Source organism: Leptinotarsa decemlineata, unplaced genomic scaffold (assembly GCF_025532065.1).
Source record: "Leptinotarsa decemlineata unplaced genomic scaffold, Ldec_3_MD MMD2_tig00026307_RagTag_RagTag, whole genome shotgun sequence".
NCBI classification, from domain to species: domain Eukaryota; kingdom Metazoa; phylum Arthropoda; class Insecta; order Coleoptera; family Chrysomelidae; genus Leptinotarsa; species Leptinotarsa decemlineata.
The window spans coordinates 12,726,851-12,744,946 of record NW_027412681.1 but is presented as its reverse complement, the minus strand read 5'-3'; the positions used below and the strand labels follow the sequence as shown (position 1 = coordinate 12,744,946).

Genomic DNA, 18,096 nt, shown 5'->3' with positions numbered 1-18,096 from the left:
TCTAAGTTCATTCATAGCATTGCACGAAAGTATTTTTTTTGTGTAATTCAATATTTATATGTTCACAAACAAGGGGCGTATAATGCAAATTATACACTCCTTCAGTGAGAACAACTATGTTTATTTGGATTTAGAAAACCTGATTTTGTCATCATAAATTGCATAGTTTAGCAAATAAAAAATATTATTATTCATCCCCTAAGGTTGAGCCCTGTTTCCGAAGTCCAGATACGTTCGTGAGGACGCGCCAGCATCATCAATCAAAGACCTCTTCCTACACGTGGAGTAAGTGAGCTCTAGCGCCCTAAGCAGATGCTTAGGACGATATTTCTCTCATCCGGAGCTGAAAAGTCCACCACAAATTTCGTTTTACTCTGATGTTCAAAAAGAAATATATCAGACTTATTAGCTTGTATACGCCTGAGGATGCGAAAACAGTTTTAGGGTCGCATTTTGACGATGGATATAGACTGAGATCGCATATGCTGAACATGCTCAGTTCAGTTCAGTTCAGAAACGTTCATTCAAGTTTTTAATAAAAATAACATTATATTTGTGTAGGTGTGTTTGTGTGGGGCCCTGCTATAGGCTCATGCCTCTTCAGGGTTAGTGGGTTGTATGTGTGTGTGTTGTTTTGTGTGTTGATGTCTATTGTTGTGTCTTTGTGTATCGATATCTAGTGTTGTGTTGTTTTGTGTTCCGATTGTTTTTCTTGTGTATTCCGTTGTTCCTTAGGGTAGGCCGGGGCTGTTGGGGGTGAAGAACTTTTGATTTCGACTCTTTTCAGGATGCTGCTGTCCGCTGATTCCCAGAGGGAATTCCTTTAGAATATCCTGGATCGGCTCCGGCGGGTCTTCCATTGCTCCCAGGAGTCTGGCTGGGGAAAACGGGAGCTTTCTCCTGGGTATCCTTCTGGATCCTCCACGGGGATTCCAAGGCATTGTAAGCGAGTTGGTGGCATGGGTGTTCTCGCTGCTCATCGTTCTGGTAGCATATCGTCCTTGAAGTTCCTGAAATCGTTGGTTGATTGGTGTAGTATTGATGAGGTTATATAGGTTCTCTCGGTTGTAAGGATACGGTGGAATAGTCTCGGGGGAAGCGAACAATATATCATCGCTTTGTAGTCTAGGACTGGTCTTATGAAAGTTTTATAAGTGTGAAGGAGAGTTTTACTGTCGCATCTCCCAAGCTTGCCTCTCAGAGCTCTTAGTAGGTTGGCTCTCTTCCGGACTCTGTCCAGTGTCTCTCTCAGGTCGGCCCCTCAGTTGAGGGTCCTCGTGAAGGTGACCACCAAGTAGGACACCTAATCCTGGAGTATGAGGTTTTCTCCTAAAAGTCTGAGACCCAGGTTATCAAGATTTAATTTAGGACGGGTAGAGGTGTTAGGATGTCTGAATAGGATAGTTTGGGTTTTGGTGGAATTTATTTTGATACGCCATTTGTTGCACCACTGCTCAAAATGGTCGATCATGTTTTGAGCTTGAATTCGCAAGCTGCGGGTGTTGGGAGCGGAGGAGTAAATGATAGTGTCGTCGGCATACTGAAGGATTTTTTGGGTTGTGGGAACGTAGTGAGTATAGATGAGAAATAAGGATGGAGCGAGGACTGAGCCCTGTGGGACACCGGCTTTGGGAGTGAAAGGGGAGGATAAGGCTTCGCTGACTTTAACGCGGATTTGTGGGTTAGATAAATAGGGAGCTACTAGTCTGATGAAGTGATGGGGGAGACGAATTTGGATAAGCTTTCAGATCAGACCTGCGTGCTAGACCTTGTCGAAAGCTTTTTGGATGTCAAGAGATATTGCAATAGTGCAAAAAGATGCGTTGTGTGAAGGGATAATGTTATGATGAATGAGAAAGTCGTTCAAGCGGTTAGTCAATAGTCGTTCCAGCAATTTGCCCAGGCAACTAAGCAGGCTGATAGGTGTGTAGGAGTCAGGATTTGTGAGATCCTTGAGGGGTTTTGGGATTAAGATTGTGTCAGCCTGTTTCTAGGCGTTTGGGAAGTGGGCGTGTACAAGACATGCATCAACGATGTGTTTGAGGAAAGGAATTGCAGAATCGGGAAGGTTTTTCAGTAATCGACATTTCACCGAGTCTGGGCCAGGAGCGGTATTTCTACCGCTATGGATTGTTTTGAAGATATCTTCCTCACTGAATGGGGATCTTAAGGGGCAGTTGACGTCGAGAGGAATTTGACCTGGGTGCCTACCCAGCTGTGCAGGCACTTGCTGGTGAATGTAGTTGAGAAGGAGGTTATCGAAATGAGGGTCTTTAGGGAGACGGAATGTGTGTTCGAGATTTTCGCGGAAGGCTTCTGCTTTGTCGGATGAGTTGGAAGTGATGTTACCGTTAATCACTAGGTGACTGTTGGTTTTCCATTTTTGTCCAGTAAGGACTTTGAATTCGTTCCAGAAAGCCGTTCTTCCATTTCGGTAGTCAAGTTTTTTAGTCTCCTCAATCCACCTTTTCTGGGTGAATTGGTTGATGAGGAGACGTATGCGTGCGTTAAGTCGATTCCACTCGGTTTTTAGGACTGGGTCTCTAGTTCGGACGAAAGTTCTGTAGAGTTTACATTTGCTTTTGATGAGAGTTATGAGATAAGGTGGAAGTGGGGATTGATCGATTCGTCTAGTTGTGGTTGGCGTGGATAAGTCTTCTGAGTCAGAAATAATTTTTTTAATTGTATCAATTTGTGCGTCAATTTGTCTGGGATGGTTGAGGGGAGGATTGTTAAGGGAAGAAAGTTTTTGATTGATGAGGGAGTGGAATCATTTCACGTCTGTGAATTTATGGTTTTGTTGGAAATGGTTTCAGGAGTTGAAGGAATAGTAAAGTTTAGAAAAGTTCTGACAAGAATGGGGAAGTGATCCGACGTAATTGTGTCACCGATATAGGCCAAGTCATCGACCTCCTCTATCAGGCTCTCAGAGCACAAGATATGGTCGATGGTAGAAGCCCCACGGTGGCTCAGAAACGTCGGATCGGGGCAGGGAATTCTGTAAAGATTGTGTTCGATCAGGAGGTTGGCTAGAAGGCGGCCGTTGGCGTTGGAGGTAGAATCTCCGAATTGAATACGCAGAGAGTTGAAGTCTCCTATTAGGAATGATTTGGGGAGAGAAGCTGAATATTCGATTAACTTTCTGGAAACAGATTGTGTTGGGTGATTGTAGTAAGCTATGATAGTTATGTTGCCGGTGTCAGAAAGTAGGTCGATCGCCAGGCAATCGAGTTCGGATAGGATAGTTGGAAGGTTGTGTTTTTTGTGGGCTAGTTCCCTTTTGGTTAAGATAGCAATGCCAAGGGAATGTTGATCTTTTGGTCGGTGGGTAATGTTGAAACCGGAGAAGTTGGGAGGGTTTTTGGTTAGGGTATCGGTGATACAAAGGATTTGGATTTCTTGGATGAGAAGGAGGGTTTTAGTGTGATATCTTTTTCTACTGAGGCCCTGGGCGTTTATAGTACCGAGGATTAAACGCCCATTATCCCGTACCTTGGACAATCAGCCATTCAGTTCAGTTATATCAATCATGTGACTGCGGTAGATTGACCTGTGGAAAGAGACACCTTAACCTGTGAAAGAGAAAGTCAGGTGCTTTGATGAGCCCACGTTGTTAAAGTAGAGCCCGTGCATTCAGTGTTGAAGAGAAAAATGTTCCAGTTCCTGCTCTCTCATGGTCACGGACCATGCAGAGAAGGGGATCCGAAAACCTGTTGACTTCACAAGCTCCATCTACGACTTTCCTGTTGTCGGGTGAAGTACATGGAACGGACGATTTGGGATGCAAACTCCCATAGAGTTGCATTATTTTTCAGGTCTTCACATCGAGTTGATACAGCTCCTACCGAGTCCATTTCACTACTCCAAATGAGTAGAGTTTGAATAAAACGGCAAGCATATTCGTAGCAGAATCTCTGTTCTCCTCCGACAGTTCTGATGACCAGATCTGTCGGAATGTGTGCTGATACTTGCCGCAGATAGAGTTATTCGCTATTGTTACCTCTTGTGAGTGGCGTTTTCCACCCCGAGGTAACGTCTCTTCAGAATCCAGATGATGCTGGGTGATTTTATCCACGAGATGTACATCCAATGCGCAGTCCCTGCATCGTTCATTTTTGAGATCAACTGTTGCACATTCGTCTAATATAATCATGAATCAGGTAAATTATTTCCAGTCACCCAATCGCACTAGAACTTCGAAGGTTGACCGCAGGGTTAGCTGTAGTTATGAAGATTCTGAAAGAATGTTGTAATAATAATGTACTCACAATGTATTTCCTCATTCCAGTTCATGGAAAGCATGCTGGGAGTGGGTGCACCTGTTTATTGGGTGACGAAAGGACCGATAGACTACTTCGATCCAGATATTTACAAAAAAATGTGCGGAGGTTCCAATTGTTCGCCGGGTTCTATAAGCACTCAACTATATTTAGCAGCAAGGCAGGGTAACATGTAAGTTGAAATATATGAATTTTGAAAAATATTATGGCAGTAAAAAGTTTCATTTAGTTTTCAAAATTTATAGTAATATTTTTCAACTCATTTCATAATATGTGAAATTTAGAATTTGGAATTTATTTATTCATCACTGAAGAATTTGAATATTACTGGAGTTTTTTCCCAACACCAAATCGTTATTTTTAACACCTCGACACGTGTTTGATGTTGGAAAAAACTCCAATAATATTCATTACTACACCGAAGGTTCCAAACAGTGCATCATAAGTACTGAAGAATTCACATATACATACGAGAGAATACATAGATACATGCAAAAAACTTATCGGACTAGTCACAAGGCAAAAAAAAATCAGAAATGTACTATTTTAAATATGAAAAATATACATACAATTGGATTGAAATCTCTACAATGTGAGGTCTAATAACTCTTCAATGGAGTAAAAGAATTGATTTAATAGATAACGAGTCAGATTATCCTTCAACACATTTGAACTTGCTGAGCTTATTTGAGTATGTTCAACTTTCTCCGTCAGTTTATATGTTCAATTTATTGTTTTTAACTCATTTTTACTGCCCTGAAGAAGCTTCCCATTAGAAGCGAAAGCTTGGCATGATGCCATGATTGTGACAGGACTTACATCGGCCAGACCAACAAACGAATCAACATTCGCAAAGATGAACACAAACTAGCAGTGAAGGGAAAAGTCACCACGTCTTCTCTCTTCCAACACGTACTTCAAACAGGACATAACATCAATTTCGATAACACAAAAATGCTAGCAAGCAACGAAAACTTTTACTCACGAACAATCAGAGAGGCTATCGAAATTGAAAAACGACCTAATAATATGAACAAGAGGGATGATGCGCAAAGATTACCATCAACATGGAGATCCGTTTTATCGCTTCGCACAAGCAATCAGACTGCTCAACTCCAGAGGCAAAACTCGGTACATGACAATACAGGTACAATAACAGAGACAGGAGAGGCAGCTCAGGTAATAAGACCAAAACAGGTAGTCGAGCAAACACAGGTAGTGGCAGCAACGCAGGTAAAGGGAAACATCCATCCCTATAAATTGAGACACTGAGTTCGAATTAATCAGTCTAGTTGAAAAAAACCAGACACCACCAGAAGATGGCAAATGAGACTTTGCCGAAACGTTGTGAAAATAATCCTTATGGGGAGAAAATACACAGAACACGGAGCGAAACCCGAGAAAACAGCTCATCATATATATATATATATATATATATATATATATATATATATATATATATATATATATATATATATATATATATATATATATATATATATATAAATCGGTTCAATTCGTGAGGTTGCAGTCAATAGCTGGGCTGTTACAAAGAAAACTCTTTGTTATATGTCAGGCTTTCGGAATATTTCACACCTTCGTCAGGACAACTACAATAATAAGATTATATATCTTGTAATAAATATATAAATATGGAGAACTTACTAACGTGAGAATAAAATATAAAATGGTTCAAAAACAGAAAGAAAAACATTGAATAATGACAGTTGATAAAAATTTTGGCTGACAATGTCAAGTGGGAAAATTCTGAATGATACTCGAATTACTAGATCTTTTATTTTCTTTATCATATTTCAGTAGGTACGTGTAAATTTTGCTAAGACTATCAATATCAGTTCGTTTATTCATTGAATGTTCTTCGTTATTATTATGTATCATTTCCAAAAATATTCTTTTAGTTGTATTGGTTTCTCTATCTAAAATATTTGGATTTTCAAAATTCATTTTATGATCCTCCGAATTAACATGTTCTGTTAATGCACAAGAATTAACATTTCGTCTACAGTCGCTCTTATGGGAAGTGATGCGACTACTTAGAGGTCTAGATGTTTGTCCTATATATGTTTTAGAGCAATGCATACAAGAAATTTTGTATACTGAATTTAATGTTTTTCTATCTGTTTTTGAACCATTTTATATTTCATTCTCACGTTAGTAAGTTCTCCATATTTATATATTTTTTACAAGATATATAATCTTATTATTGTAGTTGTCCTGACGAAGGTGTGAAATATACCGAAAGCTTGACATATAACAAAGAGTTTTCTTAGTAACAGCCCAGCTATTGACTGCAACCTCACGAATTAAACCGATTTATAGTTAATCCAGTCACTAATTATTCTGTTATATATATATATATATAGATATATATATATATATATATATATATATATATATATATATATATATATATATATATACATATATACAGAGTGACCCATTTGAAAGCGGGCCACCTCTCTAAAACTGTTATTTATTATCCGATTCAGAAGTTTTTTTTTTCAATAGATAGAGCGTCAATAGTTCTATTAGAGTGCTGTGAAGTCGAAATATAAATAAAATTTTCAAGGCCTACTTCGAATTTTTTTCAAGGTCAAAAATCCAAAAAACATACTAGCGATTTTTTTATATGAAATTTGACGACGCCACTGGATTTGTGATGCTTTCAAATGGTTGTGACTGAAATTTCAAGATGAAATATGTTTTTTTAACAGAAATATAGCATAAGTAAAATTTTTATCACTTTATCTAAATATTTCGAATTGTCGTCATATTAAATCACAATATTATTAATAATATCGTTTAAAATGCTCTTTCACGTCGTTAGCAGTCGAGCTTGTAAACAGCAGTTATTCAAAATGGTGTCAAATTATGTTTCTTTCAAACAGAACTCCATAAAGTATAGAAGATAGTTATGTCCATCAAAACACTGCAGTTTTTTTGTCATCAGAGAAATGAAATATACATCTTTACATCAAATAGTAATCAATATTCAATAATCAATAATAACCAATACTGATGAAATAAATGAACTACAACAAAAAAATGGATTGAGATGAGAGTGCCCAGACATTAATTTCCGTACTTTGTAACTAATTTCCGATTTAATTCGATACGTTTATTCTACCATTTTCTAATGCTAACTAATCATAAGATTCGATCAAAATTCGATCATTGGTTTGGGGTAACATTTATGCAAGCCTGGTCTTATTCTTTCACGCAGTTCCTCTTTGGTGGTTGTCAGTTATTCCGAATATCTACATATCTTGGTTTCATTCAAACATGTTTGGGATGCCACATTTCGAAAATATTATTTTTATTAGAAGGCTTTGAAAGTTAAGTTGCCGTGGAGATGACAAGTCATTAAAATAAAAGACGAAAAGACACAAATTTGTCAGTATTAATAGTGAAGTTTATAACTCTTCAAGTACCTACACTAATAAAGAAGTATGGCAGATAATTTGACTTTGCAGGAGAAAATTGAAATAGTAAAACTTCGTGGTAACAACGACAGATCCGAAAGGGAAGTATGTAGAATTTTCAATAACATGCATCCGGAGCGTCGAAATATTAGCAGAGCTACAGTTGGAAGAGTAAACAAAATTTTCAATCAGTATGGAGCTGTTAGTAAACATATCCTGAAGAATATTAATACTGTACAAAGGCAGAGACGAAATAATTCTGAACGAATTCGAAATTATTTTAATAATAATCCGAAAACAAGTGTGAGAATTGCAAGTTTGGACATCAACTTACCGCGTGAAACAATAAGGAGAAATCTTAGGAAATATAATAATATGAAGCCCTTTAAACCAAAGTTTCTTCACACCTTAGAAGAAGGCGATAATGAAAAGAGGATGGAGTATAGTTTATGGGCTCAAGGAGAATATCTAAATAACAGGAATTTTCTGAAAAAAATTGTGTTCAGTGACGAGGCAACATTCACAACCAATGGAACAGTTAATTCTCAAAATTCAAGGTACTGGACGGAAGAAAATCCACATTGGATAATAAATTGCAGAAGACAGTACTCCCAAAAAATAAATGTTTGGTGCGGAATATTACATACCAGAATAATTGGCCCCTTTTTTTTTGAAAACAATTTGAATGGTCAAATTTTTTTGAATTTTTTGAAAAACGAGTTTTCCAACGCTATGGATGAACTTCCACTAGCAGAAGAGGCCCATATTCTATTTCAATTAGATGGCTGTTCCATCCACAATAGCAGGATTGTTAGAGATTGGCTGGAAGAAAATTTTCCTAATCGGTGGATAGGGCGAAATAGTTCACTGATTGAGTTTCCCCCCAGATCCCCGGACTTGACTCCACTTGATTTTTTTTTATGGGGCACCGTTAAGGAAAAAGTATACAAAACTCGCCCAACGAGCAAAGAGGAACTGCGTGAAAGAATAAGACAGGCTTGCAGAGATATCACCCCAAATCAATTATTGAATGTTTTGGTTAACATTAGAAAACGATATGATAAATGTATTGAATTGAATGGAGATTTGGTGGAACAGTCCAAAATTTAATGTGTGGGCATTGTCATGTTAATACATTCTTTTGTAGTGGTTCATTTATGGTTTTAATATTGATAATTATATTATGATATAAAGATGTGTATTTCTATTCTTTGACAACAAACTGCAGTGTGCTAATAAAGATAACTATATCGCACATAAAGTTGTTATGTTCTGAAGAAGTATTTCAAACCATATTATTTACAAAATTGTTATTTAATATACAACTATTTGAATTATTTTGACAGTGATTGGTATATTTTACTTATGCCATATTTCTGTTAAAAAACATTATTTTATCTTGAAATTTCAGTCACAACCATTTGAAAGCATCACAAATCCAGTGGCGTCGTCAAATTTCATATAAAAAAATCGCTAGTATGTTTTTTGGATTTTTGACCTTGAAAAAAATTCGAAGTAGGCCTTGAAAATTTTATATATATTTCGACTTCACAGCACTCTAATAGAACTATTGACGCTCTATCTATTGAAAAAAAAAAACTTCTGAATCGGATAATAAATAACAGTTTTAGAGAGGTGGCCCGCTTTCAAATGGGTCACTCTGTATATATATATATATATATATATATATATATATATATATATATCCCACTGAAACATCTACGGGTTTATAGCTGAGTCATCAGTGAAATAATATGTCATTAACTGTCAATCAACCCTTGGTAACCCTTTCGCTATTGCCGTGTTTGTTTTATTCAAATAAAATTTGGCAGCTACTGTCACCAGATGCGAATTTCTCCACATCAAATTTTGGATATCAGGCAAATCCGAAAGAGGCTTAAATTCCGCCTCCTGCACTAGGAGGTCTTTAGTTGCAGAGACAAAAGATCTTAAAACATTTGCAGACACTTCCTTTCAAAAGATTACTATGTTAGATTTTGAAATAAAAGCCTGCTTAAAACCTTCAGAAAATTCTATATTCAATAATAAAGAAAATGAAGAAAAAACTTAAAGTGTCATCCCCAAAGTATGCACCATATGGGGAACTTCTTCATTAAAGTTTTTTCGACAAAAAGTTATTCTTGATGAAAGTTTGTGCATCCCCTAAAACTAAACATGCATTAACAAAATACAGTAAAACACGTAATATATGAAGAGCCTTCAAATATTTGATTTTGAGACAGGAGTAAAGTATTCTCATTTTGGAAATATTCGGAAAATGTTATTTAAAAAAGTTGTTAGGCATTGAAAAATACATCTAGATTTGAAGTTGGGGCCATCTAAGTGGAGTTTTATTTTTGTTCCCCTTTTTTTTGAACCGGCACTATGAAAAAAAAAAGTTGGCTAAAACGATAATTTTCAATGCTGAACAACTTTTCCAAATAACATTTCCCAAGCTTTTTCAAAATGAGAAAACTTTACTCTTGTCTCAAAATCAAATATTTGAAGGATCCTCGTATATTACGTGTGTTTTACTATATTTTGTTGGTGCATGTTCAGTTTTAGGGGATGCACAAACTTTTATCAGGAATAATTTTTTGTCGAAAAACCCTTAATAAAGAAGTTTCCCATATGATGCATACTTTGGGGATGACACTGTATAACAAAATAGACAAAGAACAAAAACACACAAAAAAAATAACAATAACCATATCAAAAAAAAATCTGTATTTTTGCCTTCGCCGGAAATTATAATGTACGAGAGTGACGAAATACTCTAACTTGGCTGATGATTTATTATAGCTGACTCCTTACCAAAATCATAAAATGGTTAGTACACATGTATATTTAAGTCACCGCTGCCTTTTTCCTGCTCGTCCCCTATTTGAACTTTTGCACTACACTGCTCGATTTTCGCTCGAACCTTGCACACTCCTTTGTTCCTACTTCAGAATAAAATACTACCCAAAATCACGCAAATCGCCCGTTTCCCAAGAATAAAAAAATTGAAGATTCCACCCAGGAATATTTCCCAAAACAAAATACCGCCCTTGATTGACCGTCAAGAGAACCCTTCAAATTCCCTAAGTTTTCAAACCCCCTCAAAATTCACGAAGACTTACTTCCCAAAAAACTTTCGCACAACTCGAAGACCTTTGCCTCAGGCGAAGAGCTCCCATAACTTTGTTTTCTTCTTTCATAAAGCCAGGAAGAAATCACAGATTCATCGTCCCCCTCCTGCTATTCAACCGTTCTTTCTAACAGTCGCTCACGTGCAACTGAGGTCACCAAAAAAACATATTTCGCTGAGTTGGCAAAACTTTCAATACTGGTATATTGATATGCCTATATTTACATTTCGAGCTACGTGACAAATATATCTGACTGTGCATCTTTTCAAACCACGCCGATGAATAGTTTTTATATAAACACTCTCGATCGCTTGGCCATAATCTTACATTGTATGAGAGACAAATCCGGCGTTTAAAAAAATCTGAGTTGAAGAAATCTGCCTCTTCCCGAAATTAGAATATATAAAAACTCTGTTTTAAAATCTGTTTTTCCGTTAGTCACCTGTCGCTTCCATACGAACGACAACTCTCAGAAGTTGAGAAACTTGTGCGAACTAAGAACTAACGAGGTCTTACCTTTTAACGTGAGATTCCTAACACGGATATATTATCATACATTGCTTTCGCTAGGTATTACAGCGGGAGTATATTCGTCGGTTATAGCACCTGATTCCTTGGTATATGTGAGAGTCCTGACCAATGCTCAAACTTGAGTATGACTGGTGGATGCTTTTACTGTTTTTCGTACTGTATTTGTGTAGATCAAATCTTTTACTCAAGTGATATTCTTCTTTTTTTGACATTGATGATAATCAAAAAGTATGTGAAGTGAAGAAACTGTTAGAATTGAGAGTTGTGTGAATATGTTTCTACAGGAGGTTCCACGAGCTACACCAGCTATACACCTGATTATTTTCTTTTGGATGATGAAGACTTTATTCATTGTAAGCAATTCAAAGTAAGCAATACATTGTAAACTCAAGTCCCCTGTCGTTTTTTGTTCACCTGTCTCAATGCCATAAAATATATTTAGTAATAATTATTAATTAAAATAATGATGGTTATTAGATATCTTTATTAATATAATGAATTAGGAAGAGTCCTGATGGCTTTTCGTACGTTTTTCACCAATGGTGGAAGAGAAAGATTTATGTGTATAGTATGTCAATGTTTTATGAGAATTAGTTCAAATATGGCGTTCTTATCAGTGGTGCTACTCGTACGAACTTTCATCGAAAACATTGTTCATTTTTTATGAATACATAAAAGTTCACGAAAGCCATATGTCTATCTTTTAAAGATAGCCTAAACTACACATTTCAATGTTTGAAACAATAGTCGCATGTATTGTGGTAATGGAGAGGTATTTGGACTGATACGATAAGAATTCTTATCAAATAAATACGAGAAAAAATAGATTCCAGCGACCTCACAAACGCGACGTTGTGAATCATTTCGAATGTTAGATAGAGAGATACTTGAGTTGGTCTGAAAAGTTCGTAGGCTAACATAGGAAAAAATTGATAAAATTCAATTTTAATATTCAATATAGTTAGTTGCCTTCCATTTCAACGGTACGATTTGTCTTTAGCCCCAAAACAGTCCTCAGTTTCGACGATCACCTCTTCATCTGACCTAATTTTTTTTCCATCGAGCATTCTGTTGAGGTCTGAGAATAGAAAAAATTAGATGCGAGCCAGATTTGGTGAGTACGGTGGATGCGGAAGCAATTCGAAGCCCAATTCATGAAATTTCGCCATCGTGACACGGCACATTGTCATGATGAAACAGCACTTTTTTCAGATGTGGCCGTTTTTTCGCGATTCCATTCTTCAAACGCCCCAAAAAAAAACCCTATATAATAGTCGCTGTTGATGGTTATTCCTTTTCAAGATTTCAAGTCGATGAATATTATACAGGGTTTTCCATATTCGATGGTCTATTAGACGTATCTAAGGAACAAAAGGAGATGAGAGTTTTAAATTTTGATTACCAATGTAAATGGTTGTGATCTATCGTTAAAAAATATTTTCATCACCAACATGTTGCCACATCTACATGTAACAGACATCAACTTGGAAATTTCAAACGGAACACCCTATATATTATATCATTTTTGAATTCTGCATCAAAATTAAAATTATTTTTGTTGAACATGCTCTATACTTATCTCTCATCGTTTTCAAAATATTAATTATTTTGTATTTTTTTTTGTCGAAAACATGGTATTCTTACTATTCAATATTGCATGAATTAACTGATACATCGAACTCAACTTCTGGCAATATCAAGATAACATATGGTGGTTATTATTTCAGAATGAAACTCAATTCTTATTTTATACAGAGTGTCTGAAAAATACGTCTCAATTCGTATCTTTGATAAACAACCATAACTAATTTTTTTCAAATGGAACAACCTGTATATTATTCAATTATTGAATTCAGCCAACCAATGTGAACAAGTTTGATCAACTATGTCCTATACCTATCTCTGATCGTTTATGAGATATGAACTATTTAAAAAAAAATTGCTCCTATGCAAGCATAAAATTTTCAATAAAATCAAAAATCAAGTGCATAATACACACATTCTTAAAATTTTATGGTAGGTCTCGGGCCTTCTAAAATTCACTCCTTTAATACATATGGTGGAACTTTTTCTATTTCCAATCATCTACTCCAATATCAAAAAAGTTTCAAATATTAATTTTGAATTTCGGCAAGGATAATGGTGTGTCATGATCTAAGTCTGATTTAAAAAACAATATAATGGATTTGACAATAACTTATTTAAAACTAATTGATACAGTTTATTGTATGATTTTCACTATGAAGGGTTTTACAAAAACCGCGACACGCGTTTCGCTATACAATAGCTTCTTCAAGCGTAAACTGTCCGACTGTCATATTGAAGTAGTGAGTCCGGTGACTGGTGATATGGAAAATGAAATAAACATTTCAGGATAGTTGTATGCTTATCCTCATGCATCAGTATCTAGTGCTGCGGTTGATTTGGGAATATCTCGAATTTCTATATGGAGAATTTTACAAAAACATAATATGCACGATTATAAATTGATTAGGCTGCAAGCTTTGCATAGAGATGATCCACCAAAACGGGTAGAATTTTGCGAAATGACACTAACATACGAAGATCCAAACTTTTTGAAAAAAACTATATGGACTGATTAATCACAATTTTCACGTGAGGAAATATTCAATTGTCGAAATAATCACTTCTGAGCAGGAGGATTCCAACAAAAATTCAGTTTTATTGTTTTTTGTATGAAATTGGATGATAAAGTTACTATTTGCATTCATGAAGAAAAGTTGAATTCTGAAAAATATTCAGATATTCTGAGATCGACTGTGAGTGATTTTCTGAATAATTTGGACCTGAACTAGTCTCGAAATTGTTGGTATTAGTTGAATGGAGTTCCTGGACATTGCACACGTGAAGTGAGTAAGGAACTAACCGATATGTTCGAAGATCGGTGTATACGTCGTTTGGGTCCTTGGATTTGACTGCTTCGATCACCGTATCTGACTCCACTCGATTTTCACCTCTGGGGAAGAATCAACGAAAAGGTATATAGAACATCTATCGATACGAAACAGGAACTGAAAGATCGGGTTAGATGTGTCTTCGAGGAAATCAAGCCGTCAGAAATTCGCAGAGCCATGACTGATCACGTAATAACATCAATCCATCAATGTTTGCAAGTAAATGGTCAGCATTTCAAGCATATGAGCTACTGAATTTCAGTCATATCAGTATCAAATATCAAATAGTTGCGAAGCTAGTTTTACAATATTTTCTCTTGTTTTCTAGTGTAGAATCATGTTTGTTATCAATTTAATTTTGAAAAGTGTTCGTTCTTGTGTCGAAATAGTAATGTTTGTCATACACCCACTGTGAAATTTCATTCATGTATTCCATTAAACCTTTCTGAACTAATGTAAAGTCATTATTCATTATTCGATATGTTCAATAATACATTTTTCCCCGAATTTTGTATTTGAAATGTTATATTTGATAGGAGAATTCATAAACGGTCAGAGATAGGTATAGGACATAGTCGATTAAAGTTGTTCACATCAGTTGACTGAATTCGAAAATTGAATATGATACAGGGTGTTCCTTTTGAAAAAAATTAGTTATGGTCGTTTATCGAAGATACAAATTGAGACGTATTTTTCAGACACTCTGTATAAAATAATATTTGAGTTCCATTCTGGAATAACAACCACCATATCTTATCTCAATGTTGCTAGAAGTTGAGTTCAATGTATCAGTTAATTCATGCCATATTAAATATTAAAAATACCATGTTTTCGCCAAAAAAAATTACAAAATTATTATTATTTCAAAAACGATGAGAGATAAGTATAGAACATAATCAACAAAAGTAGTTTGGATTTTGATGCAGAATTCAAAAATATATATAGGGTGTTCCATTTGAAATTTCCAAGTTGATGTCTGTTACATGTAGATGTGGCAACATTGCGGTGACGAAAATATTTTCAAACGATAGATCACAACCAGTTACTTTGGAAACCAAAATTCAAAACTCTCATCTGTTTTTGTTCCCTAGATACGTCTAATGGACCATCAAATATGGAATACCCTGTATAATGCGCATTCCAAAATACTGATACCACAACCTTATCAGCCGACGATCATTTTGATTCTGGTGTGAAATGATGGAACCACGTTTCATCATTGTCACAGTGTTCAAACACTGCTCAGAATCATCAATTCGTTGTTGTTCTTGGTAGATTGTGAGTTTGCACGGCACCCACTTTGAACAGAGCTTTCGCATACCCAAATATTCATGCACGATATGTCCAACAAGTTCTTTTGATAGCTGTAGAACCTGATCTACCTCGATCAACTCCACTTTGAGGTAGCTACCCCCCAAATTTTTTTAAATAGCAATAAGGGTTGATTTGTATTAAATTTTAAAGACATATTATTCCTCTAAACAGCAGTGCTCGATTTTTAAAATTTCGTCGATTAGTTTCCGAGATACTATCAATTTAATAATTTGCATAAAAAATTAGCATTTTTCAAATTATCCCCATGTCTTATGAAAAATGCGCAGCTTTGAAGAAAATGTTTAAACAGGTCGATTTTGCCTTCAAGTGAGAAACATTTTAACAATGTAATAAATCAAATTACGTACACTCCTAAGCAGGGTAGCTACCCCTAGAAAATTATTAAATAGCAATAAAGGTTGGGTTGTAATGTGCTTTAGAAACAATTTATTTCCCTCAACAACAGTAATCGATTTTTAAAATTTGATCAAGGAGATTATAGTGAACTATAATCCTTTATTCAAGAACGGCGATGAGACAGTGGTTACAAATCACAGACCCATTTCCCTTACTACACACCTGAACAAAGTTTTTGAAAATATCCTTAAAAAAAAGGTTAACATCGTACGTCTCGAAATATCTAATCGTCAGTTTGGGTTTCGCGAAAAAGTATCCACTCAGGACGCAATCATAGCTCTCATCACAGATATATCATCAGCTCTTAATGAAAATAAACCATGCCTATGCGTATTCATCGACTTGTCGAAGGCATTCGACACAGTTGACTATGACCTTCTATTGAAATCCTTGGATGATATTGGCATAAGAGGCAAAACTTTGAATTTGTTCAGAAGTTACCTCACTGATAGATTCCAGTGTATAAGAATTGATGACGTGTTGAGTGACACGCGAAAAATTGTTATTGGGGTTCCCCAAGGCACGGTTTTAGGACCAATCCTTTTCAACATATTAGTGAATGGACTATACTCTATCGAAAGCAAAGGTAAAATATTAGATTTTGCAGACGATACGGCTATTTTCTACAAGGTGAATGGCTGGGAGGAACTGAAAAGTATTGTTGAAACTTGATCTCGGATCAATAAAAAATTGGCTTGAATATCGATTGTTGACAGTAAGTTTCGATAAAACACATTATCTACCCTTCAGTTGCAATAATTTCAGTAATCCTTCCTTTTCACAATTGAAGATTGGACAACATGTAATACTTCCCGAATCAAAAGTGAAATATCTAGGTGTGATAATTGAATCACATCTCAAGTGGAAGGCACATATTCAATATATCTGTAATAAGTTACGTTGTATACTATACAAATTCAAATATTTGTTGAAAATACTGACATACTCTGATCTCAAAATTCTATATCACGCACTCGTGGCGAGTCATCTGAGCTATGGAATCGCTTGCTGAGGTGGAACATTCCATATACACCTTCGTCCACTCGAGGTGCTCCAAAATAGGTTCCTGAAATTGATACTATCAAAACCACCACATTATTCAACAGAATCATTGTATTCCGAAGCTAAAGTTTTCGATATCCGCCAACTGTTTTACTATAATATTGTCATAGCTTATTACAAGCACAGATGTTTCACTCTTCCGACTCACTTATACAACACCCGTAAAAAAAATAACCACGTTATTCCTCAAACGCAAAAATCTATTTTCCAGCATTCATACAATTACTTTGCTCCTAAGCTGTTCAATACTATTCCCGACTAAATGCGCAGTATCACAATTATTCATTTGTTCAAGAAAAAATTAAGATTATTCATATTATCTCAACCAAGAAATTTTTTTGCTGAACTTGTTGACAAAAAAATTATTTGAAATTTGTGTGTTATGTTTGTTATATACCTGAACCCATATGATGCATATGTTTGCATGTACATCATTAACATCAATTCATTTAAGTATAAAGCAGTTTTATAATATAATGTATAATGCGCGTTATTATTTTTTGAATTTTTTTACAACAGTACCTATTATGAAATGAAAAATATCACCCTTCTGATCGTTCACCTTCTAGGTTTACAATTTGGTCATTTTATAGCCCTAACATTATTTTTAAAAAAGTGTCTGTATGTATTTGTGTGTGTATGTGTTATCTTTTTTAGGCGAAACAAGTGCTTCTGCACTTATTGCCATTTTACTTTATTCAACATAGCTATTATTTGTTTGTATGATTATAATTATTTTTTTTTATGAATAGAGTCATTATTATTATTATTATTATCTAGTTTTACAATAAACATAAGGGTAACGGTTAAAAAGAAATGGTACAAAAGATTTAATTTAATAGATGCTCAAAGTTTTTTATCGACCTTTTTTTGGGTAATGGTTACCTTCCACAATCTGAAAAAATATAAAAATTATAATGGAGAACTTTATACAAGTGTAGAAGGGCAAACTTTTTAGTTTACCCCGATAAGTTACTGCGTAAAAATCAAAGTATTTTTCACA

General features: G+C 35.4%; 1 protein-coding gene across 1 annotated transcript in view; it reads left to right on the top strand.

Annotated features, from left to right (window-relative positions):
* Window positions 1–18,096, top strand: part of LOC111502704 (NPC intracellular cholesterol transporter 1 homolog 1b) — a 121,451-nt gene that overhangs the window by 66,603 nt on the left and 36,752 nt on the right. The window contains 1 exon segment of the mRNA XM_074181006.1: window positions 4,289–4,452. Within this exon segment, the coding sequence (XP_074037107.1) occupies window positions 4,289–4,452 (164 nt within the window).